Source organism: Homalodisca vitripennis, chromosome 4 (assembly GCF_021130785.1).
Source record: "Homalodisca vitripennis isolate AUS2020 chromosome 4, UT_GWSS_2.1, whole genome shotgun sequence".
Classification (NCBI taxonomy): domain Eukaryota; kingdom Metazoa; phylum Arthropoda; class Insecta; order Hemiptera; family Cicadellidae; genus Homalodisca; species Homalodisca vitripennis.
In genome coordinates, this window is record NC_060210.1 from 125,571,389 (window position 1) to 125,597,009 (window position 25,621).

Here is a 25,621-nt window from a genome sequence, read left to right on the forward strand (position 1 = left end):
CATCCATACCATTACTATATATTAATAATTGTTAAATTTTTATTCATTGTCACTTAAATTCAGAACATATAAATCACCATGAACACAGTTATAAGACTTATATTAAAGGTAAGCTGAAGGTTTGGCGCACACGTTAACGCTATTTGGAAGTTCACCAAGTTATATTGGAACTAAATATTATAATAAACTTTCTGTTTATAAAAAGCAGCTGATAAAGTCCTGTTTTAAGAAAGCAATATGATATTTATTGATAAGCAAAGTTATTATATGGAACATCCGAGTTTTTGCAGGATAATCTGTAGCTCATGTAACCTAGTTTTAAATTTGTGACCATCAATAATGTTGTTTGTAATATTTTATATGTAACTTGTCTGTTTGTTGAAATTGTATGTATTATTGGGTACTCATAACACTATTTTTTAATTGATAGATGTATTTAATTTTATGTATCTTGTATTTGGGTGATTTGCAGACTATATTTATACAATTTTTGAAAGAACTTTGTTTAGCCCACTTAAAAAAAAAAAATAACATAATATAATATAATTTTGAATTTAGGTAAATTTGTAGATCAGAATCTAAGAATTCAAGTGGAAAACAATAATTTAGCGAAGTCTATATGGTTGTTTCGATTTTAATATAAGTTGGTGTGCTATTAATTATTTCTTAGATTCACATAATTTCGAGAGCTATTTTCACAAGGTTTAATTTTGCTAATAGCTTTGAATTTATAGCAATCCTCAAAGCTTTTGTTATGATGAATAGCGTGTAAGGCTACTGGTTTTATTCATCTTTGTGATTAATAGAAAAATGGTGACCGGTCATTCTTACCTGTAAAGAATATATGGTATGATTGTGTTCACAACTTACTAGAAAATACTGTGACTTATATTATAATCCAACGTAAATATTTCAAACTTTTTTTATAAATCAAAGTTTAAAAACCGGTTGTAAAAATAAAAAAAATAAAAAAGTGGTAATACCTGAGAATGATAGTTATATTAACCCTCCTACTAGCCAATGACTCGATATTTGTAGTTTTACATTGAAACAACCACTAATTTTTGCAAAGTAATTTTTTTATGTGAGTACTAATATTTTCTTCCAGTTCAGTGTAAATATTCTACATACCTTAAAAAAATATACTTAATAAGTGTGTTTATAAAAGTTCCTTTGGTATAAAGTATTTACTTTTTATAACACTTTAGAAAAACCCTTGCAAATCAGCCAAAATTGACATGCCAATTTAGAAGTTACCATATGACCAGTTGGAGTTATTTTACAATAAATTAAAAATTGTAAGATAGCCAAAAGATTGCAAATTTATTACATTTTTAGAACATGTATGGTTTTTGTATGATTTTTTGTAAAATAATGACATTTAGTGCATAAATTGGAAATAGTAGGCTACTTGAAAATCATAATCTGTTCCCAGGAAACAAAATTCATTTAAAGTTATAGCATAAAACACATAATTTGAGGACACAACATACTCTTGGCCCCTTAACTGCATACATATAAATGTTGAAAAATAAATTAATAAACACAATAGATTTTCTTGAAAACAATTACGAAAACACTACCTATTGTATGAGCCACCCGCAGGTGAATGATAAATTGAAGCTATTTTATTTATTTATTTATTCACGGTAAACCCATTACATACAAAAATTGCACAAATTGAGCTGAGCTTAAATTGGTATTTTAAGATAAGCTTACTTTAAGACCTTCCACAGCACCCTCAGATTCTTCAAAGTTTAGTTGAAAAAAGTTTGAGACATAAATGTTTTTAGTTAAATCTTTATTCAATGAAAACAGAGGTTCCGCCTGGTAATGGTATCTTTTCTACAGAAATCAGAAGCACAGTAGAAATTTGTTGGGCATGATAGATTAGGTGTACTTTCATTTAGCAATTGTACAGATAAGCACATAATGGAAATTTCATTATTTAACTTTACTGTCACTGATAAAACTGTCCAAGACTTCTATTTTGTGTTTCAGCCCTTCTACATTAACATTTTTTTATGTGGGATACTTATGTTGTTTTATGGTGGAAGAAATATTTCAAACTTTTATACTTTTTTTGATAACTGATTTGTTTTGTGTCAGAAACTAAGCCTGTAATTTTGATATCAACATCCAGAATATTTATGCCTTTGAGATTTACATCCTTACCAGACTGTCAACAAAGACGTTTATCTAAATCAGTCTATAATACATTCTCACATAAACCAGAAATATGCTGCTTTAAAATGTACACACTAACTCCCAAACTATCTCAGAGACAAAATGTATCAATTTAAAAATTAAAAATTCAGCTAAAACATTTGCTTGAGAAACAAGTGTCTATTTTCTCCAAACTCATATGAATAGAGCTGGATTAGATGAAGCTATCGAAAATTGATTTGTCTTCCCACATGAATGTTTGTGTTTTAATGTGTTCTTTATAGTGGTATATGCTGCATGATCCATGTGTATTAAATAAAACTCCACAGATGGAAGGAAATGTAATATATATTTAGGTTACACCAGAATGAGCTGCTATTAACAGTTAGCCTATTATATACAGAGATTTTCAGTTGCTATATGAAGAAACAAATAATTAGTTTAAATATTGAAAACTGACTCTCTATAATGGAGTTATTGTTTCCAGCTATAATCTACTAGATGGAAAAGAAGAAATTATTAGATTTAAATAAAAGAAGACAATTTTTAAAATTTTCTATTGAGCGATATTATTGGTAGAGCCATAATCAGAACTGGTATATTATCTCAGTAGTATACATGACAATGTAGATATAAATTTGAGAACGTCTATTTATTTAGTTTTGGTTCAGGGTTCAGGAATATAAATTGTAATGATGTAAAAGGCATGATATGTTATAATCAGAATTTTATAAATATTATTTTAGAAATTTTGTATTTAGGAAAGTAACATTAGTCTATTTTTAAATTAACTGTATTTTCATGATTTGATGAAGATATTTAAGATATCTCACACTTTCATGCCTTCTGACTTGCTCAATAAAGACTAAAAAATCATATGTTATTGTTTTTTTTAGAAACATAAGATTTGTATATTTTAACAAAACAATTAAATAAAAATAATCTCTTGGTGAAAATTTTAAGTAATACTCATCTACAGCAATACTTTATATTTGAAAAATACATTTAGTGCATTTGTCAAAATGTTTAGTTTCGATGTGAAAGAGATATTCCAAAGAAAAATTGTTGAAACACTGATAACTTTGTTAATTATACACATCGGTACTGTGGTATTTTCTTTTGTTGTTAGATGGGTACATCCACATCTGAAGAATTATGTAGCAAGGGACAAAAGAGCGAAATCAAGTAAACTTTTAAAAGAAAATTGTGAATCACTGTCAACAAATAATGATGAGGATAATCAAACAGAAGAATGTATGAGTGCATTCAACGACAGTATGGATGGGCTCTATTTAGACCTGTTGGACAATTTAAAGTCGTTTGTCGATGTCGAAGTCTCCGAAATTTCTTCTGAAATTTTGAATGATGATGGTGTTAAATATACTAATTCACTGAATAATTTGATAGTTGGGATTGAAGAAACTGTTAACCTGAGGAGAATCTTAAGAGAAGCAAGCAAGAAGAACCTCAACTCTAGTGAAGTTCAGACAATTATATCAATTCACCCGAAGAGGAAACTGCAGTATATACTCCCGGAACTGATCTCACCACACCTGTCCTCTGACGTTTCCATTACACCCAGCACACCTGACCAATTTGAGTCTGCCAGTTCAGGTGACTCGGAATACACTGATACTGAGGGTGAGTGTATTCCAGTTGCTAATAGTGTAGACTACACAAATAGTTTAAAGCACCAACAAATAGAAAAGAATGTGAGAACAGTAAAATTTGAGAGTGCAGAATTGAATTCAGAATCAAAAGATAAGCCGTTCAGAAATTTTAAAAACATTACGTACACAGAGAGTCTAATCAGTAAGAAATATGAGAGGCGAGTTAGTTTGGAAAATAAAATTCTTGAAACGGCAATCACCGAGTTTGAAAAGGAGCTCAAACCCATAAAGGATCAAATAAAAGTACTAAAAGAGTGTTTGAGTGGTTTTGACAGTGTATCAAGTGATGTGAGTTCTTCAATAACTGGTACTGTAGGGCAATTTGAACGTTTGTCCCAAGTAGTTTCTTCGACTTGTAGCAGTGATGTACGTGGGAGCGTATCCTCACCTTTCTCAGATACTGTGGTAAATCCCTGTGTTACACCAAAAGATAAATCAAAGTTGAACTCCATGATTGAATCCCTCCCCGTAACTCCTATACAACTGTCAAAAGATAAATATAAGTTCTCTGATACAATTTGTAATAATACCCAGAGTTTTGACGTTAGACATAGTAGTGTTGAACAGAAAAAGTCTAAAAACCGATCTCCCTTAGCAGATATGTATGTCAAACTTTCACATTGCGGCTCTCAACCTAATTACGTGCTAAAGAGCAACAACTTTAACACAACGCAATATGAGGAAAACAAGGGAGTAACTTGTCGTATCAATCTGAACTTGAATCTGGGGCCAGTGTCGTTCTCCAGTAACCACGAGATGAACAGTCTGAAGAAACAGAAGATCTTGCCTTTGTTGTCTGGCCCTCAAGATTTATTTGATAAAGCTTTGGAAACAAATAAGTCTTTACGGCCATCTAAACTCTCATAAAAACTTTAATATTTGTTATCCAAATAATTCATCGACTATATAATTACTTATTAATGTAAACATACGTATCAATGTGAGATTGGTAAGTCAACAAATATTTCTTATTATATTATAAAATTTGGATCAAAAAGATTAGTGCAGAAATTAATACTTCTTCAGTTTTCTATTTTGATATTCATTTGCTGTATTTGAAATAAAATAAAAATATATTATTGGAAACTTTAAAATACTTTTATTATGTATTGTGTCTATAATAAAACAAAATAATATAAAGCTGCTTAACATTTTCACTGCTACATTAGGCTTGTATCAACTTTAGGACAGCCAGGTTATCAGTATCATATGTTCACCGCAGTCAATGTGTTAAACTATGATACATCTCCAACTATATTCCTGTCAAGACCTTCACTGCGGCATGAGTCATGTACCGACTTTAGGACAGCCAGGTTATCAGTATCATATGTTCACTGCAGTCAATGTGTTAAACTATGATACATCTCCAACTATATTCCTGTCAAGACCTTCACTGCGGCATGAGTCATGTACCGACTTTAGGACAGCCAGGTTATCAGTATCATATGTTCACTGCAGTCAATGTGTTAAACTATGATACATCTCCAACTATATTCCTGTCAAGACCTTCAATGCGGCATGAGTCATGTACCGACTTTAGGACAGCCAGGTTATCAGTATCATATGTTCACTGCAGTCAATGTGTTAAACTATGATACATCTCCAACTATATTCCTGTCAAGACCTTCAATGCGGCATGAGTCATGTACCGACTTTAGGACAGCCAGGTTATCAGTATCATATGTTCACTGCAGTCAATGTGTTAAACTATGATACATCTCCAACTATATTCCTGTCAAGACCTTCACTGCGGCATGAGTCATGTACCGACTTTAGGACAGCCAGGTTATCAGTATCATATGTTCACTGCAGTCAATGTGTTAAACTATGATACATCTCCAACTATATTCCTGTCAAGACCTTCACTGCGGCATGAGTCATGTACCGACTTTAGGTCAGCCAGGTTATCAGTATCATATGTTCACTGCAGTCAATGTGTTAAACTATGATACATCTCCAACTATATTCCTGTTAAGACCTTCACTGCGACATGAGTCATGTACTTTTGCTATTAACCCTGTAAGCATTGAGTCATGATCATGACACATTAGAGTGCTGCCACAGCGATAAGTGAGTGGCACTGCTGGAAGAAAATCATGAGCTATCTGCACACCCGACTATGCGGCCTGATGCGCTACTCTCGGAACTGGGAGTTGGCCTTGGAGTAGCGAGTTCGATTCCTGCACCTGATGTTAGAGATTTAAGCGCTCTGGTGTGTATGTCACTGGTTGTGGTAAAGCTGGCTGAAGGGCCGACCATAAATTAACGGTTGTTTGCTTGGGTTGAAGTTGATGGGATCGGTGTATTCATTTAAATGTAACAGATCTAAAACACCTGTTTTGCATATTTTTGTCTTAACTGTTAAAAAATAAAAACCACTCAATTTGTGTTATTTTATGTTTTGCAAGGCAATTGTTATGAAGTCATACCCATAATAGTAGCTTTTATGTGTTAAACCATAAAATACCTATTGTGTAAGGAAAAATGACCTGCAGTTAGAGGGGTAAAACTTTAAAAGCGGTAAGTTTTTGAGACAATACTTCATTTAGAATAAATTACAAGTTGTGAAGTAGGTAAACTGTAAGTGAGTAAACTGAGAAAGGGAATATATTTTGAATATTAAAGGTAACTTCTTTAACTTTGTTTCTTTTAATACTAGTAGATAAGGAAGTACTAGACAACTACAGAAGTATTACCCCACTATGGCTGTACTTAAAATTAATAATACACTCTTTCAATAATTTTTAAATAAGTAGCCACAATAAAAAAAAAACACTTACAACGAGGAAAACAAAGTGATACAGAATCAGAATCAGAATGAATCAGAATCATCAATCAACCAAAATGTTATCACCATCAATCTGACTTACATAGAATAGTACTATGTAAATAAAACTTTAGGGTAGATTGGAAAATAAAGGAAAGTATTAATTTTGTCTATATTTCATAAATACTAAGTTACAGCTAGATAAAGAGCAATTTCTTTGTTTAAAAACATTTGTCTGTTTTATATTTAAGAATGTGTGTTATTTGTCTATTTGAGTGAGTTACTTTCCTACCGTTTAGACAAATATAATATAAAAATATGTTCTTTTTATTTGGAGTATCTGTGTTTCACACTTTGTTTTGGCTTAACCTGTTGACAATTATGCCGAGAGATAACCAAACTAGAAGTCAAGGAATTTGCCATTTGATCCCATATGAGGGAACATGTCATTTTTTAAAGCTAGTAATGAAAACTATAGTAATGAAATATCCTTATTCGAATATCAAGCAGAATTTTTTCAGTTATCCTGGTGGTGTTGCTGCACAAATTCTAGTTCTCTATAATACTAGATTCTAGTGTCAATATATGTATCTATTTTAAATGTAATAATATGGTGTACTCGTACTTAGTAGTTTGTTACTGAATTCAGAGTGTAAATTCAATATGTATGTCATGATGCATGACGTATGCCGGAGCCACTTGTTAAGAGATTAAATGACTCATTTTACCTGTGACCTATTCCACCTTAGTAATTTTTCAGCCTATAGTTTGTTTACTAAATTCAGAGTGAAAAATTCAATATGTATGTCATGAAGCATGACGTATGCCGGAGCCACTTGTTAAGAGATTAAATGACTCATTTTACCTGTGACCTATTCCACCTTAGTAATTTTTCAGCCTATTAGATGAGGAAAAGTAACAACGATTTGGTTTAGTGACAGGACAACTATAGGTTGTCAGTCTGACTGGTTTATTATGGGCCTGATTTCATGATAGTCTCAATTTTTACTTTAAATGTTTACTTTTTCTCTTTAACGATAGAACAAATTTGTTATATTTTTCCTGTCTTCGAAGAAAGTTGTCTAAATTCTGTGGCTAAAAAATTTGAAAGAACTTTCTTAAAATTGTAACTAATAACTGATTGTACAATCTTGGTTTGGTTTGCAACTGATTGATTGGTTTGTTCTTTGGGTTTATTTAGATTACTAATAGAGTCCAAATTACCGAAAGTGCCATCAGTTATCTTAATGGCTACTTGGCATTTCTGATACTGATACCTTGCATATGTATCTAATAAAGTTCAGATGTTTCAGTCTCTCAGTTCAAGCTTGCCAGCAGCACAGTTTAGTTTCCTGCTAAATTAGTCATGTTTGTTTTAAATCTATGAAAAGAGTTGGGTGTTTGTATAGATAAATAATTTATTACTTATACTTCTCAATCCTATATAAGTAACAATATTTATGCAAAACTTTTCAACAAAATTGTTGCATTCATTTGTGGTAATATTGTGTTGTGTTACTGGTAAGTGAAAGGCAAATATAAATAGTTATTTTACTTCAATTCTAGCTAAATTCTGTACTAAGAAGGATACTGTTGTCCTTTTAGCCTATTGTCTTTGATTATGTAACAGTATTATGACAAGAATAAATCATCCATTACTAAAATCTGTAGTTGCTTGAGATATTCATGTTGTGTGCTATCCAGTGGCAAATGAAAATAATCTGTCAATAGTGTTATATTGAGTAACTCAGATAATAACAAAAATACCTAATTCAATTCATAAGAATGAGATCATGACGAAAAATAACAATTCAACATTCAAATAGATTACAATTTACTCTTAGCAAAAAATGTAACATGGTAGTACAACCTATAAATCTCTGCACTGCATTTCTGCCACATAATCTTTATATGGATATGAGGTCTATTATCTTGTAAAGTCAAAGTTCTTAAACATGATTTGCCAATGGTGTAGTCAACTGAGGATGTGGGTTATCACATTATAACCCAATTAAGCAACATCGAGTGTGACTGCTCCTTGGATGAGTGACTGATGGCTGAGCGATCTTGTTCTTGCAAGCAGCCCATTGGTGGTGGTTTGGAAGTTACCTTTTAGCTGTTGGTATCTCGAAGGAAAGGAGGAGGGACATCTTCCTTATTTATGACTGGCTTTGTAAGTTTTGGCTTAACATCTGTCAATTAAAGACCAGCGAGGGCGAAACATCTCAAGATTTTAATTGTGCTAGTAATGTGTTGATGTTGTGTGAAGTGACTATCATAGTTTTAAGTATTATATTCATAACATTGGTCGTATAAACATAGGAAGTAAGAGATATATCTTCAAGTTTAATCTTCCTAAAGCCTTTGGCACTTTTAGGAAGCCTCAAAAATTGCAAATGTCATCTTTTACAATGAACTTTTACTAAATCTCTTTACCTTATTTTGACATTTGAATTTTTGGGAATTTAACATTTCTGGTCATCCATTGAGAAGCTCAAATGTAAATGAAAATTAGCTAAAGGCATGCATCAAAATTGACTTGTCCATGAAATAACAAATTTGGAACTCTTTTGCATCAAAAATTACAAATTAAAAACTAACGTTTTTGAAAAAGTAAATAATTTTTTAATTTGCAAATTAATTTGTATGGTCATTTTAAAATACACCTTTCAGACTGCACACATTCAATAGGTGAAACTGAATCAAACAAAACATGTTCCAGCTTATAGACGATTGTTGTTCTGGTGGTATATTGTGAAAAGGCTGGATTTCAACATTATGCCTGTGTCAGATTTCTTACTCGTCATTAACTAGTGGACTGAAAAAAGGATTATTTGCTTGAATATTCTGTTTTGGAGATAGCATATTGTATTTCAAATTTCATTTACTACACATTGATCATCATGTGGTATTTAACCCTTTGATGAGTTTTGGTGGAAAAGGAGTAGTGACGTTACATCATCTATTTGCTTGGTCTGAATGAATGAAGACGTGAATAAATGAAGAATGAATGAAGATTTACATTTGAGCTTCCCAATGGATGACCAGAAATGGTAAATTCCCAAAAATTCAAATGTCAAAATAAGGTAAAGAGATTAAAGGCTTTAGGAAGATTAAACTTGAAGATATATCTCTTACTTCCTATGTTTATATGACTAGTGTTATGACTATAATACTTGAAACTATGATAGTACAGTTTTTAAATAATAATTTGAATTAGCTGTTGTTTTATTGAATGAAAACAAGGATTTTATTGAGGATTTTTCAGTGGTTGGGATGGTTATCTGTTGTAGAAGGGAGCAAGCCAATACAACTGAATCAGTTGATGCTGTGGGGCACTCTAATCTGTGTTACGCTCTGTCTCGTCTGTTGTAGACAAGTTGTACTAGGTGAGATACACAGTAACAACTTCAATCCTTGCATGTGACTGGCAAATAGTAATAGGTATACTTGCTTAGCACTAAACATACCTAAGCAAGTGTTGGTGAGTGGGGCTGAAGCATTACATTCTCTGTGTAAAAATACAAAAAATCCAGTGTATAGAAAATGTTTACTTCCTTCTCACTATAAAAACCCTAATAATAACATGTTATATAATATAAATATTGGTTGTGTAACAATAAACTGATATAATTTAAGTTTTATAAACCAATTTTTAACTCCAGAATGTAATTTTATGCATATTGAGCTAATCCTGAGCGTAATTATGCAGGTGACATATTGGTACATCATTACTCATCAAAGAGTTAAGTTAGTTCAGCTTTATGTAACTAACTTGTGAAACTCTTTGTTTTTTTTTTAAAGGATTGCTTTATTTGGTTTTAGACTTTTTCTAACATAAAACTGTATAAGGATTGGAGATTTTTGTGGTTTCTAAGTTGATAAGATAGCAATAAAATAAAATAATTTTATTGTATTTCTGGCAAAAACAAGACCTCTTTGTGTGCTGAGGAGGAGGGTTAGTTGTTTGCCTTGTACCTTCATGCGATGGACACCTCCCTAACTGTGTTAACTCGTTAACTCTCACTTGGCTATCATCCACTGTCTATATAAACTGGGATGATTTTCAACTTGATGTGTTATCATATCACTTAATATTGTCTATATATAGCAAGATAAATGGGTTTGGACTTATGGATTACACGTGATACATCTTATATTCACAAGATTTATTGCCAACTATTTTAAAACTCAAGTTTTATTATGATTATTAAAGTCATTGTATTCAGATTAATCAGTTAAATAATCAGCACTAGTCCCAATCATTATGGAGATAGGATTATGTTAATCAAGGATTGTCTTGGAGAGTGCATATTGCTGCTGTTGAATATCCTGTATACACTGGTGGTAAGTTTTTTTTCACATTAGTATAATATCAAAGTGTTGTCAAACATCTGTGAATGGTGAGCTCATTACATCATAATGTCAGACATATACTGGATGGTCGTTTACAACATTATGTCTCTGATATTGATCACTATGTTGATCTAAATCAATCAATCAATCAGTCCCTTGGCTGTTACAATTACACCCACATATAATCAGGTGTAACATATAACATGACTCATTCAGTCATGTTGTAAAGACTAACTGAGGAACTTGTAGCATTTAGCATTTGTGAAATAAACTTGGCTGTGGAGGGGGTGAATCTGATTTAAGAGCACATCAAACCAGAAGTATGGAAATTGGAGTAAATCTAAATAAGAAAAAATGATATTGTTCAAAATAAAACATTTAGCTGCTGTATTTGAAAAAAGTTGGGTTACTGTTATATGAATTTTTAAAATTTTGAAGGCTCTTGGGCTTGTGGGAGGGGAGTTTTATCTCATACCATCACAGTTACACTACTGAAATGTCATAAGATTATTATACTCAGTTTGTTTACTAATTTGTTTATTATATGACTGTCTTGTTGCCATCATGGTTATTCATAAGACCAATATAAAAATGTTCATTAACACTCAGCCAAATATACCCAAAAATACTTATGTATCACCTGACACTAAGTAGTATATTAAATTAAATAACTTATTAGTTACATGTGTACTATTTCAAACATTTCAGAATGTTTGGTTATCCATTGATGTATGTAAGCTTAAGCAATCCAATTACCAAGATATTAAAAAATGTATAAAAATTGATCAGGAACTATGAATAACAAAATTCTTTATTTATATGAACATTGAGTACATTGATGGCATTTTGAAAGAGTCAGGCATTTAAAAGTTTTTCTGAAGTATAAAAGAAATTCTGTATCAGCCAGGTCTCAAGTGATTTCTTGTCTTCTCTGCACCTTTTTAGGTCATCTGGGAGTTGATTGAACAGTTTTCTTTCCATGTAGGTCAATTTCTTTTTAAAGAAGATCAGTTGGTGTGTAGATAAGGAGTATTCATAGGAGTTTCTAGTGTAATAGCCGTGTTTGTCACCTATGTGATCAGATTTCAGCTATTGTGAAGGGGGTGGCCTCACAGATGTAAAGCGAGACAACTATCAAGTAATAGTGAGGTTTATGATTACTGCTGGTATGGCTTAAATAAAAAAAAAATTAAATTCTTACCAGAATTAATAATTTACTTCTCTAAGTCTTCCATTTTGGTGGGTGTATAACTCTACTTCCACATCTTGATAACTCTATTGTGCAAGGGTTAATGTACCAATCCAACACAAGACACTGCATATATTTTCAAAATGGCAGAGATGTGAGTATGAAGTTTGCTAAAATACTTTAAAGAGTTGAAGGGTATCATTAACTTTAAAGTTTGAAATACATTCAAAGTACACTATACTTTTCAGAATTTTATAAAATAATCTGACAAATGTTAATCTTTACAGTGCAAGGTTGTCAGTATCTAAAAATATTCAAAACTCTCAATTTCTTCTCCGGTTGTAATATTTCAGTTTTATGTTCTTATTTATGTTGTAAATTTTTAGTGGATTTCAGCAGTCTATTTAAGTTGTAAATTTAACGTAATATTATCTGTATGTTATAAAAACAATGCCGAATCCTTCAGCTTTTTTCTGTACCCATTAATTTGAGCCCTTTTACAGTAAATTAACTATTTATATCAATTGTTTAGTTTTAGTATGTAAAAAAGTATCATCAAACAATTTTTAAGTTATGAGATCAATTAGATCGTAATTTATAATACGCCCTTTTACAGTAAATTAACTATTTATATCAATTGTTAAGTTTTAGTATGTAAAAAAGTATCACCAAACAATTTTTAAGTTATGAGATCAATTAGATCGTAATTTATAATACGCCCTTTTACAGTAAATTAACTATTTATATCAATTGTTAAGTTTTAGTATGTAAAAAAGTATCACCAAACAATTTTTAAGTTATGAGATCAATTAGATCGTAATTTATAATACTGTATAATCTATGTTGACGTGTTTGTGATTGTCAACTTGGAAAATAAAATTAAGGCATGTCTGTGCTAATGGCCACCTTAATTGTGCACCGAGATATCTTATTTTGAAGATATAATGAATATACATCTTAATGCTGTTTAGTGTTTGAAATATTACTATAGAAAAAAATCCAATACGTTTTTGTAGTTCATTGTTTAAATATTCAAAAAGTATACACTTAAAAAAATTTAAAAGTGCATGGTTACATATTAATTGTATCTTTAAACTGAGACTTCTCTCGTAATGATATGATCAAAATTAAGGATGTAAAAGTGTTTCAACTACAACATCATTCTTATGAGGAAAATCTCAAGGTCATTTTACTACAGATTGTTCTTAATATATATATATATATATATATATATATATATATATATATATAATATATATATATATATATATATATATATAAAACAACATTTTTCTCATGATTTATTTCCTTAAGAAATTTAATCTAAAGTTCGGATTCAATTTAATAAGTCATTATTTAGTTATTAATTTTATTTTTGTTTGGTGGAAAACATCCGGTAAATAAGAATTAATTGACCTTTAGTTACCATTTTTACAGAAGTCATAATATTTATGTTTTTTCAGTAGTAGTTTGCTATGGCTAACACAGTTTAATTCCTGTGAAATAGCAGCACTCTGGTAGTTTTATGTAAGTTTGTAACATTTTAGGCAATACTTTTTTTGTAATCAGGATCAAAGTTTATTATTATTCATTGATTCTTTAGCTTCTCTGTGATGCAGCTGTTTTTAAACCAAACTTTACTTTAAAGAGTGGTTAATATAAAAAATCAAAATATACATTAATTTACTCCAAAACTTATAAAAAAGTTTATATATGGCACAGGTTGTATGATTTAAAAATGTTACTTTATCATGTTAGGTGATCATTTAATTTGAGTAAAAGTAATGTAAAACATTGTACTTTTAATGAAAAGACATTAATGATTATTAATCAAATTATAAGCTCTACAACAGTTGTTAAAATTGTAATCTTTAGAAAAAAGTGTTTTTTTGCATAATTGGTTTAAAAATCCAATCTTATTGCATAGGGCTTTGCAAAGTTTATTACATACTGAAAGCTCTTATGATATTACCAGCAAACTTTATATATATATATATATATATATATATATATATATATATATAGAAAATAAAAAGTAAAATATTTAATGCAGTGCAAAATCTTTCAGATAGTGTGTGATTATACACACAGTTGATGGGTAATTTCTTGTTATTTAGGATGATCAAGTAACAGCGTTAATAATTACTATTTCTAAGGATAGTTGGACATTAAATATTTCATGTGGAAATTTAACAGTTAAATAACTTGTAAACAACTCCCAGTATAACAAATTTAATTTGATATAGTAGAGTGATATCCCAATTGTGGATTGTGAAGTTATTGATTTTACTAGTTAAGTGAATGTTAATAATTTACTGCTTTAAAAGGAAATAACAATGGAGAATTATAGTGTCTCTAATTTTGAACCCTGACGGAGATGGAGACAAAATTTTAGGCACAGTAATCTATAAAGAACAATAATTTAATTTACCAATGATCTTTAATTAATATTATTAAGTAATAATATAAATGGTGTGATCTAATCTTTCTAAATATTTGGAAAAATATCTACAATTATTGAGGTTAAGTGGTAGAGAGGATTTTATAGTCCTAACTTCGCCTCTAGGATTTTATAGTCCTAACTTCACCTCTAATAAAGACATTTTTCATTTCATTTCATTATAAGTAGTGAAGTAAGAATAAACAGAGAAAGTCACCAACATCTGGGTTTCACCAATAGGAGCATTAAAGTCTTACAGTGTTGTGATTTACAGTTGAATCAGCAAATAAATAGATAGTTGCGTATGAAATGTAACCAGATTATAAATATCACAACGATAATCATGAAATAAACTAACAATATATTACATTTGCTCATGTTGATGCAGTTTTATCTTCCACACAGATAACCTAATTATAACTGTGAAAGTTGTAGTGGAATTTCATAGAGATTCAGTTTGCTGTTGTAATTGTGATGTGAAAGCATAGTCAGCAGTTGGTATCAGGTGAGCAGCTGTGGTACTAGTTTTGTGCTGTCGATACAACATAATACATTGTGTTGTATCGACATACAAGCGTATTTTTATACATGCAGTGTTTTTGTAACTGTCCATGTGCTACAACATCAATGTGTGAACATTATTTTATTTGGATTTAGCTTATACTGTATAAACTTATGATGAATCTTTTTTGTAAATTAACTTGCATAAGTGGGTCTTGAATAATCAAAATGATGTCATAACTAATGCATCTTGTCTGTATGGACAATAATTTTGGTTGAAAAATTTTCAGTTTGAAATTTTACACTGCTCTACTTGACAGAAACATTTTAAGTTTTCTTAAACCCTTTAAAGTGTTAGGAAGCTTAGCTTATCTATATTGCCCTTCCCATTATAAAGTTTATCATACAATAAATTACTATGCAAGCACTTCAAAGTGTTGAAGCAATATAGTGCCTTAATCCTAGCCATGAATTTAAGACGGAAAGTATAGTTCAGTTACAAAGTATCTTAACCGTACAATTTACCCTCACTTGATTGTTGTTAAACCAACTTTTGGATGAAAAAATCCCTAAAAAATTAGAGAAAAAATCTTGGTTGATAAAAAAATCAAATGTTTCTGTAGAATCATAGGAAATTGTGAAGTACTGTAGTTTGCTTCCAGAATATAACTGATTGAAGAGATTTAAAGTGATTTTGTAGTGACTGGTGTTCCTTGTGTTGATATTAGAGCTTGACCATGGAAGGAGCGGTTGAGAGAACACTTAGGCTGCCTGACTATTTGGTCATCACTGCCACTCTGCTGGTGTCTGCTTCCATCGGAGTGTACTTCAGACTCAGTGGTGGGCGTCAGAAGACCACTAAGGTAAGAGTTCCGGCCTTCCACAGGATGGCCGGAATGCCAATAGATTTTTCAGATGAACTTTAAATTTATTAAGATTTTCCAATTATCATTGTCTTCAGGCTTCTGTTTTTCTACTTAATGTTGTTTAGTGTATGTATATAATTTCCGTTGTAGGCTGCTTTAGTAGCCTTAAGGTTGTGCCACTATTTGTAGAAGATGAAATTTTTATGACTATTGCAACTGTTATTTAATTGTTACATTGGATGATTATTTGATTAGGTCAAAATATTATTTTAATGGCTGAGCGTTAGTGAAGCCTGTTACTTAAGGAGTTAAATAAAATTCTGTTCTCTATGTCTTTCCGCACCATATTTCAATAACAAACTAACCTATAAACTAAAAATTTTTTATGAAGTTTAGTTTCTATATAGATAACATTGAATTAAATGATGGTGCACATCAGTCCAGGGGATTTGGCTGTGTGTTAGTGAACATTTTTATACTGATCTTATGAGTAACCATGTGGCAACGAGAAAATCATTAGGTAAACAAATTTGTAAATAAATAGAGCACAACCATTTGATACGTTATTAACATGACATTCTAAACTTGTTTAATGAGGTTAATTTTTTAAATCGGTCAGTAAGACTTTCGTTATGTTATGTTGGATCCTTCAGTACACCGTTGTATAGATATATTTGAATACAGACAAGATAGCAGTAGATAACCGTGCATGTCCCTCCATGCAATTTGTGTAGTCAAGGATATTGCTTAGCGTGGTATCTAAGCAATGAATTGACATAAAACTTGAAATTTAGTGTATTTTGCTTAGTTGTCACTAAGGGTTTCAGCAAAATTTAGATTCTATCTATTTGTCGAATTTTTTTCAACTTTAACATAGGCAACGTTTTATTAATGATGAGCATGTTTGTCTATGGGTTTGGCGTTTATTTTGCCTAATTTTTTACAGGATACCTCAAGAAGAATTTAATTTTTAGACTTTAAATTTTATATTATACTCCATTTCTATAGGGACAAAAATGAGTTTGATAATGGTGCATGTCTATCAAGGGATTTGACTAAGTTTCTTTGAAGTCCATCACTCAGTAGGCTGGCAAAATATCTTTTCTGTCTGATTTGCCTGTCTGTACACGGGTCATTTTTATAATGAAACTAGCTGCTTCCCGCGGCGCTTTGAAAACTATTATCTTTGGCAACGCCACCTGGAGGCCAGTTACATCAATAGACATAGCATAAAAACCTTCTTCGTGGAAAAATACATATACATACAAATTTTCGTAATGATCGGTCAAATAGTTTACGATTCCATAAAGGACAAACACACAAACATTCATTTTTTATATATATATAGATTTGAGCTATAGACTTGAAATTTTGTATGCAACATCAGTGAAACATGTTACCTGACTTGTAGTCTTTCATACTTCTACAATCTATTTAGTAAATTTAGCGAAATAAAAAATGTCAGTTGTAGTTATGTTTAATTTTATACTAATGACCACACAAGGAGATCTTATAACACTCCGATTATTATTTTACCAGACAATAGGCGCTATTACTTAAGTAAAATGTCTCTTCAATTATCATTTAGGTGGTTCTATTTATAAATAACTAGCTGTTTCCCGCGGCTTTGCACGCTTTTTGTAAGCTTTGCCCGTGTATGTGCACTTCTGGTTCAGGTGAATTATATTTCCAACGATGATGTAGAGTTTGTATTGTTGCCACGATCAAGAAAATCTGATCTGTCCAAAGTGTATGTTTATAGCCATTGTCTACGTACATGCACTTTATTATAAAGTGGTCTAACACTCAAACTTTAAGTTCAAGCAGAAATGTATTTTGAAGACAAATATACATCAAAGCTTAGCGCCTTTAAATAGTTTTTCGCTATTTAATATACTTAACTGTCTCGTAATTGCAGTTTATAGTGTACAGGCGCTTTAAAAACTTTTAACTTTTGCAGTGCCACCTGGTGGCAAGATACATCAATAGGCATAGCATATAAACCTTCTCCGTCAAAAAATACATATACATACAAATTTTCATAATGATCGGTCAAATAGTTTACAATTCTGTAAAGGACATACATACAAACATTCATTTATACCGGGTGGGACAGAGTGGACTCCCTGATTTGATCGGTTAACTGTATAAAAACCATACAAGATTATTAATTACAAAAGCTTTTTATTTCTGAAATCTACATGCAATGCCATTTATTTTTTTATTAAGTTTTAAAAATGATATCGTCCAGGTGACGACCTTGACGAGCGATGCACATATTCAGCCATTCAATGAAGTTTTCAAAAACTCTACGCAGCATATCTGGCGTTATTCCAGTGATAACATCAACAATTGCTTCCTTAAGGGCTTCCAAGGTCCTTGGTCGAACTTTGTAAACCTCAGATTTGAGGTAACCCCAAAGAAAATAATCGCATGGGCTTAGATTGGGGGAGCGAGGGGGCCATGAAACATCCCCTCGTAATGAGATCAAGTGGCCGGGAAACTGTTCTTGCAGAAGTTGGCGAGAGCGACAGGCGGTGTGAGCCGTGGCACCATCCTGTTGAAACCAAAAGGCTTCCATATTATTTTCCTCACCATACTCTTCAATTCTGGGGAAGAAAATGTTCTCCAACATCTCACAATAGCGTACAGCGTTCACAGTAACGGTTGCATCTTCCGATTCAAAAAAGTAGGGGCCAATTATGCCTATGGAGGACACAGCACACCACATAGTCACTTTTGGTGAATGAAGAGGTTTTTGATGAAGAGTTCGTGGGTTTTCAGCTGCCCAGTAATGAAAGCTTTGCTTATTTACTGTGCCCGAGAGGTGAAAATGTGCCTCATCACAAGACCACAGAATAGTGCCGGGTTGTAAATAAGCCAGTATTGCATTGCAAGCATCTGTATATTTAACAAAATCTGCTGGCATCAATTCTTGAACAACCATCATCATATACGGGTGTAAATGAAGGTCTGAGTGTAAAATTCACCTCACCGTTCTGGCCAACATTCCAAGAGCAGCAGCATGTTTCCGCGCAGAGCGCGATGGAGATTGTTCAATAGACGCTCTCACCGCCATTATGTTCTCTGGTGTCCTCACACTCTGTGGTTGTCCGACTGGTTTTCTAGGCAGTGCAGATCCTGTCGCCCATACACTTTTAATCTATTTCCTTATGGTTTTAGCATCAGGAACACTATCATGACGATTCAAACCAAACCGTCTACGAAATGCACGCTGGGTCGCCACCACACTATCCTTATTTTTAAAGAACGTTTCGACTACAAAACCACGATGCTCGCCAGTCCACGGCATGGTGACTACTAAAAATGGCGTCTTTCCCCCCACCAAATGAAACCACTCCGACTCCGGTAACTCGCGCGCGCGCTCTTCGGCGACTGATTGAAACTAGGGAGTCCACTCTGCCCCACCCTGTATATATATATATATATATATATATATATATATATATATATATATTAGTTAATGTAATTTGATAGTTCACATACTACATAATATTCTTTCAAAATATTATTTTGAAAGAATTAACTGTCAGAGTAAAGCATTAAACTTGTATATGCAGAAATTTAAAATAAATAATTGGAAGTAGGAATAGGAAATATGTAAAACAGTGTACAAGAAAAAAGTGATATTACATATATTTGAAAGTGACACATCTATGTGACTATTATGCAATATAGTCTCAAACGAATTTAGGTACTTTTCGTAGTGGTGAACTAGTTTTGAAATTCCAGTTATATAAAATTCTGCCACTTGAGACTTCAACCATGTAGTCCCCCGCATTCTTTACCCTCTCGCAGTTCCACATCGTCCTGAAAGCACTGCATCGCAAGCTAGGTCTTCATTACTAGAAGCAGATGGTAGTCGCTGTGTCCAAGGTCCAGACTGTAAGGCAGATGTGGAAACACCTCCCACTTAAAAGCATGCAGGACTTCTTAAGTCTGATTTGCTGTTTGTTGTTGGTACCAACCCATCTTGCACAAAATTTATGGTAACCTAACTTCTGTGTGACAATTTTATGTAACAAACTCCTTGAAATTTGAGGAAAAATAAGTGAGTGTTCTGTTATTGTGAATCGGCAGTCTTCTATAATCTTCTAATCGATTTTAGAGACAATTTCATCAGGCATAATGCTTGCTTGGCTGTCCACTTCGTTCGTCATCATGTATATTAGTTTGGCCATTTTTGAACATAATGCATCACTGACACACACCCCCTTCAGTAATCACATTGTTCCCATAAACTTAACAGAGTTGGCTGTAAATCTCTATTGGTTTATTGTGCATAGCCAATAAAAGTTGTATTACCAGCCGCACTTGACAACTCACGAGATTTTCAATTGCGTCATATATTTTAAACTGCTATTGTGAAGTAACAAGGAGCAACAGTAACCTCTTACTAGCATGGCTGGATAGGTACTGAACGGAGAAACACTCTGACATCAAAATGGTCGTTATAGTCCCGTCCCTAGTGGCTACAGAGTGAAAAGTAATCTACTTTCTGGACAGTCCTCGTATGCAATGGCTAATTACATAAATGTTTATTCCCTAATCATGTACAGACTACCTATTTATATTACGGTGAAACTGTGAAATAGAATCAGCTGATTGCTTTTGCTATTTTATTGTTTTGAAAGAGAATGGTGAAAATCCCCAGAGAATCAATGAGGAATTAAAACTGAAAAGAAACAGAGAAAACAAGATTTTGCAACTGATAAGGTATACTGGAAATTATGTGAAAGTGTTTATACTATTCACTAGAATTGCACTAGAATGTATATGCATTCAGATGAACAGTTACAGCTCTCCAAACAATACAGAGAATATTATTTAGTGACAGCAGATCCTGCAGAGCGATAAGGATTATTGCTAGTGGCATAATATGTGCTCTTGAGTAAAATGCGAGATCACTAATCAAGAAGTTAACCTTTTTCTACTGAGTTGTTTCAGTGAATTGTTGAATGCAATGGTTAAATATAATTATTTTATTTAGTTGGCTCTCAGCACACCAACTATGTGTATTTACAGGAGTACCTGTTGGGTGATAGAGACCAGAGTATGATTCCTGTTGCCTTCTCCCTGATGGCTAGTTTCATGTCAGCCATCACACTACTTGGTGTGTCTTCAGAAGTGTATATGTTCGGTACCATCTTCTTCATCATCAACTTTGGCTATGTGATCTTCGCCCCTATCGCTGTGCATCTCTACCTCCCTGTGTTCTTCAAACTGGAAACTACTTCAGCTTATGAGGTGACTTTTTATAATATCAACTTAATATTCTGTTATGTAATTAAATTCTTATTTATAACCTATTGTTATTATATACATCTTCAAGGAAATCAGAAGAAATTAAACATAAAAATTCTCTATATTTTGTCTAAATTACAAGACATTTTCAAGATATATTGAGGTGTATACATACTAACAAAAATAATAAAAAAAACAAACTTCATACATTAATAAAACTGATTTTGAATTACAAGGAGTAAATAATTTTGCGTTATACAAGGAATATAAATTTATAAAATAAGTGTAGTTAATGTGTAATTTAATCAAATTTAAAATTGTAAATAAAGTGAACATTTCTTCTGAAGACTCAATTTAGCATACTTAAATAAAATATTTATTATTGTTAAAGTGCTTCTTTTATAGCTGCGAGCACAGATTGTCAAATACACAGTGAGTGGAAAATGAACTTTTATTAGGAATTTCACAAATGTGACTATGCAGGTAGTTTTGAAGTGGAAGTCAGAGTTTTATGTAAGGTTACAGTCATCTTAACCTGACTGTGAAGTTTATTCTATCATTCAGTTTTAAAATACACCATTTCTATTAAAATGTATCAATAAGTTTTGAGGTGTATGGAAAATGTAAAATGGATATGTACAAACTAAGACGTATTGTGAAACCTATTTAAGCTCTGGCACATTAATCCAAACTTCAAACATGAACTGCTCTTATCAAAGAACATCATTCAGCTTCATGTTAATGAAAGTTGAAGGATGCTTTAAAAGTTATTTCTGGCATAATGTTACAGTATCTTAACCTGAGGTATTGAGCTAGGATCCGCTCTCACTGGCCTGTCTCAGGAACTGTCAGTGCTACTGGGGGGACTTGTTTGTATGTTGTACTCTATTCTGGGTGGCATGATGTTGCAGTACCTGAATCTGAGGTTTGGAGCCAGAGCCCGCACATGTGCATCACTACTGTTCTCACTACAGATGGTGCTATACATGGGTATAGTGGTGTATGCTCCAGCTCTAGCACTAGAAGCTCTCACTGGCTTGTCTCAGGAGTTGTCAGTGCTACTGATAGGAATTGTTTGTATGTTGTACTCTATTCTGGGTGGCATGATGTTGCAGTACCTGAAACAGGTTTGAAGCCAGAGCCCGCACATGTGCATCACTACTGTTCTCACTACAGATGGTGCTATACATGGGTATAGTGGTGTATGCTCCAGCTCTAGCACTAGAAGCTCTCACTGGCTTGTCTCAGGAGTTGTCAGTGCTACTGATAGGAATTGTTTGTATGTTGTACTCTATTCTGGGTGGCATGATGTTGCAGTACCTGAATCTGAGGTTTGGAGCCAGAGCCCGCACATGTGCATCACTACTGTTCTCACTACAGATGGTACTATACATGGGTATAGTGGTGTATGCTCCAGCTCTAGCACTAGAAGCTCTCACTGGCTTGTCTCAGGAGTTGTCAGTGCTACTGATAGGAATTGTTTGTATGTTGTACTCTATTCTGGGTGGCATGATGTTGCAGTACCTGAATCTGAGGTTTGGAGCCAGAGCCCGCACATGTGCATCACTACTGTTCTCACTACAGATGGTGCTATACATGGGTATAGTGGTGTATGCTCCAGCTCTAGCACTAGAAGCTCTCACTGGCTTGTCTCAGGAGTTGTCAGTGCTACTGGTGGGAATTGTTTGCATGTTCTACTCTACTCTGGGTGGCATGAAGGCAGTTATCTGGACTGATTTGTTTCAGGTATCTTTTATTTTTAATATGAATGATAACTAAGTTGTACGTACTTTGTGTTACAGCCAGTTATGTGAGTTAGAATTTTATCATTCTAGTTGTCAATTAAATGTTTTTAAACTGCAGCGGAACTTAAATATGAGGTCAAACATTTTCTTTCATCAAGTGAGCTTTAAGTAAACCTATCACTTGTAAGGCTGGAAAAATTTCATTTCTGTCTGTCTGTCTGCTTGATATCTCGAAAACGAACCGACCTAAAGACTTGAAATTAAGGATGAAGCTTCATTTCTTTATGAGAAACACTGAGTGATTATGGTGCATATCACCCCATGAGATTTGGCTGAGCATTAGCGAATATTTTTATATTGGTCTTATGGGTAACCATGATTGCAAGAAGAAAGTAGCAGAGTAGATAAATTTGTAAAAAACAGTGTATTTATAGGATATTTTAACATGTGACATATTACAAACACATGTATTCTAAATATACCTCCACATTTTACGTTGTTTTATGGTGACTTGGTGTGTAGACTTTTATTATTTAAACACGGACATCAAACACAATTTAATGAACAAATGTGACTTTATCAAGTAGCAAGAAAGATTTCATCTATAGACAAGATTGAGTTCTAATATATTGCGTGTCTATTGTCCAACCGTGGAATTTTGCTCAGTGCCTTTGAAGCTATCACTCAGTAGGCTGAGATAATTTCTCTTTTGTTTGTCTTTTGATTTTTTGTTGTTTTTGTATGACTTATTCTTACCTTTTCATGTGAATAACGTATGTCTGTCTATCTGTCTGCTCGATATCTCGAAAATGAACTGTAGACTTGAAATTAAGCATGAACTTTCATTTCTATGTGAGGAACACTTAGTTTGATTATGTCACTCCAAGGGATTTGGCTGAGCGTTAGGGGTTATTTATACATTGAACCATGATGGCAACGAGAAAGTAGTAGAATAAATAAATTTGTTAGCAGGACATCTCGAAACTGAAATGAGCTGTAGATTTTAAATTTTGCATGCAACCTCAGCGAAGCCTGTTAAGACACATGGTTTGGTTTACTTGTAATAAGCATTTCTGATAGGATTTTTTAATCAAATTCTGTGTTATCCTTAGTCTTAAAGGTATCATGACATAACAGGATGTAGTTAAATACCGCAGTATCTGGATATTTAACTCAGGGATAATAGAAATTTGTAATACAGATTCCTTATTTAGAATCTATGCCATCTATGTTTTAAAAACACCAAATATGATTCCTAAACATGGAACTTCAGCGTTTTCATATACCATTGGCTGTACTAATCTAAATATAATTGCTTTATCTAGATCTGTAGACTTGGTCAAAACTATTGCCAGACTTCTCTTATTTCCTATCTTCTTGAGCATAAACTTGTTCCTAATTTTTTATCTTTACTATTTGTTAATGAATCCTATTTGGTAATTTCCCTTTGAAATAATTTAAATTGGCAATTTACGATACTGTTGGTTCACAGTCGCTGCTCATGTTTGCAGCTGTGCTTAGTGTGATATTTGCTGCAGTTCTGGACAAAGGAAGTTTGCAGGCCATCTGGCAGATTGCTGTGGATGGGGGTCGCATCAATTTCAACAAGTGAGCACCTAGTTAATGTCTTTCCAATTAATTAGGATTTCAGGTTGTGGAGGTTAAGGATGTCTAATGCAATTGTTATATATTACCACCGCTCATACCTAGAAAGGTAATTCTGTTGAATTTTCTTCAAATTATAGCTTTCAACAGCCAGATCTGATTTTTGAAATTCTTCCTCACGAGGTTGGAATAAATTACAAAAAGTTCTTTGGTTTTACCTTAGCAACAAATAAGTCTTTGTCCTGGTCTTTGTACCAAGAGAAGTCTTTGTCCTGGAGGTTCAGTCTATAAGGATTACTTCCTTGTAGATAGAGGAGGTTACACTGACTATTGTGAAGGTACTAATAAATCATACCTGGTACTGGAGATAATTAGATGGAATTAGTGTCTGCCGATGAGTACATTTTCCAGTGAACCACTACGACGGATCACACATAGTCACATAATAATACCAAGTGATGGAATAATATGCAACAAAAAGGCAAATTGCAGGCATATCATACAGAAATGGATGAGGAGGTGATAAACATGCTCTTGTATTGCAAAGTTAAGTTAAAAGTCATAGAAAATACCAAATATGCGTGGAAAAATAATTTATTACCAGAATAATAAATTAAATTAGTATTGGTGGTCAGGTAACTAGATTATGTGAGTGAACAAATAATAGTAGTATATAAACACATAAAATCTAATAAATAAGTTAGGAAAAATAAATCTGTTGGAGAAATTAAATCTGATTAAGGAATTATGGATTTATCTGATTAAGGAGGTTTTAGTTTGTAGCGAAACAACATACTAGTTGCACATTGGAATATAAAAATTAGTGTTATAAGGGAAGAAATGTAATCTTTATCATTAGTTAGAAATGTGAATTGTTGTGCAGAATTATTTATAAGATGCTTTTATGCTTACATATATATTTAATGCGTATCTGAGAATTAAGTTGAGATGAAATACCCTGACTTACTAATAACAAGTATATAAAATGTAAGGGATGTGACAGGACCTATTTAGTAAATGAGAAATTGAGTTGTTAAAGAATAATTAGTAG

General features: G+C 32.6%; 1 protein-coding gene across 2 annotated transcripts in view; it reads left to right on the plus strand.

Moving 5' to 3' along the window:
* Positions 1-10,666: 10,666 nt before the first annotated feature.
* The window catches only part of LOC124360129 (putative sodium-dependent multivitamin transporter), a 31,949-nt gene continuing 16,994 nt past the window's right edge, over positions 10,667-25,621 (plus strand). The window contains exons 1-5 of one of the 2 annotated variants that reach the window (XM_046813477.1): positions 10,667-10,950; positions 15,818-15,952; positions 21,002-21,223; positions 22,742-22,966; positions 24,458-24,573. In XM_046813477.1, the coding sequence (XP_046669433.1) occupies positions 10,885-10,950; positions 15,818-15,952; positions 21,002-21,223; positions 22,742-22,966; positions 24,458-24,573 (764 nt within the window). In that variant the 5' untranslated portion in view covers positions 10,667-10,884. Of the gene's footprint in view, positions 10,951-15,817; positions 15,953-21,001; positions 21,224-22,359; positions 22,967-24,457; positions 24,574-25,621 lie in introns of those variants that run through there. The other variant, XM_046813475.1, reaches the window with a different exon arrangement.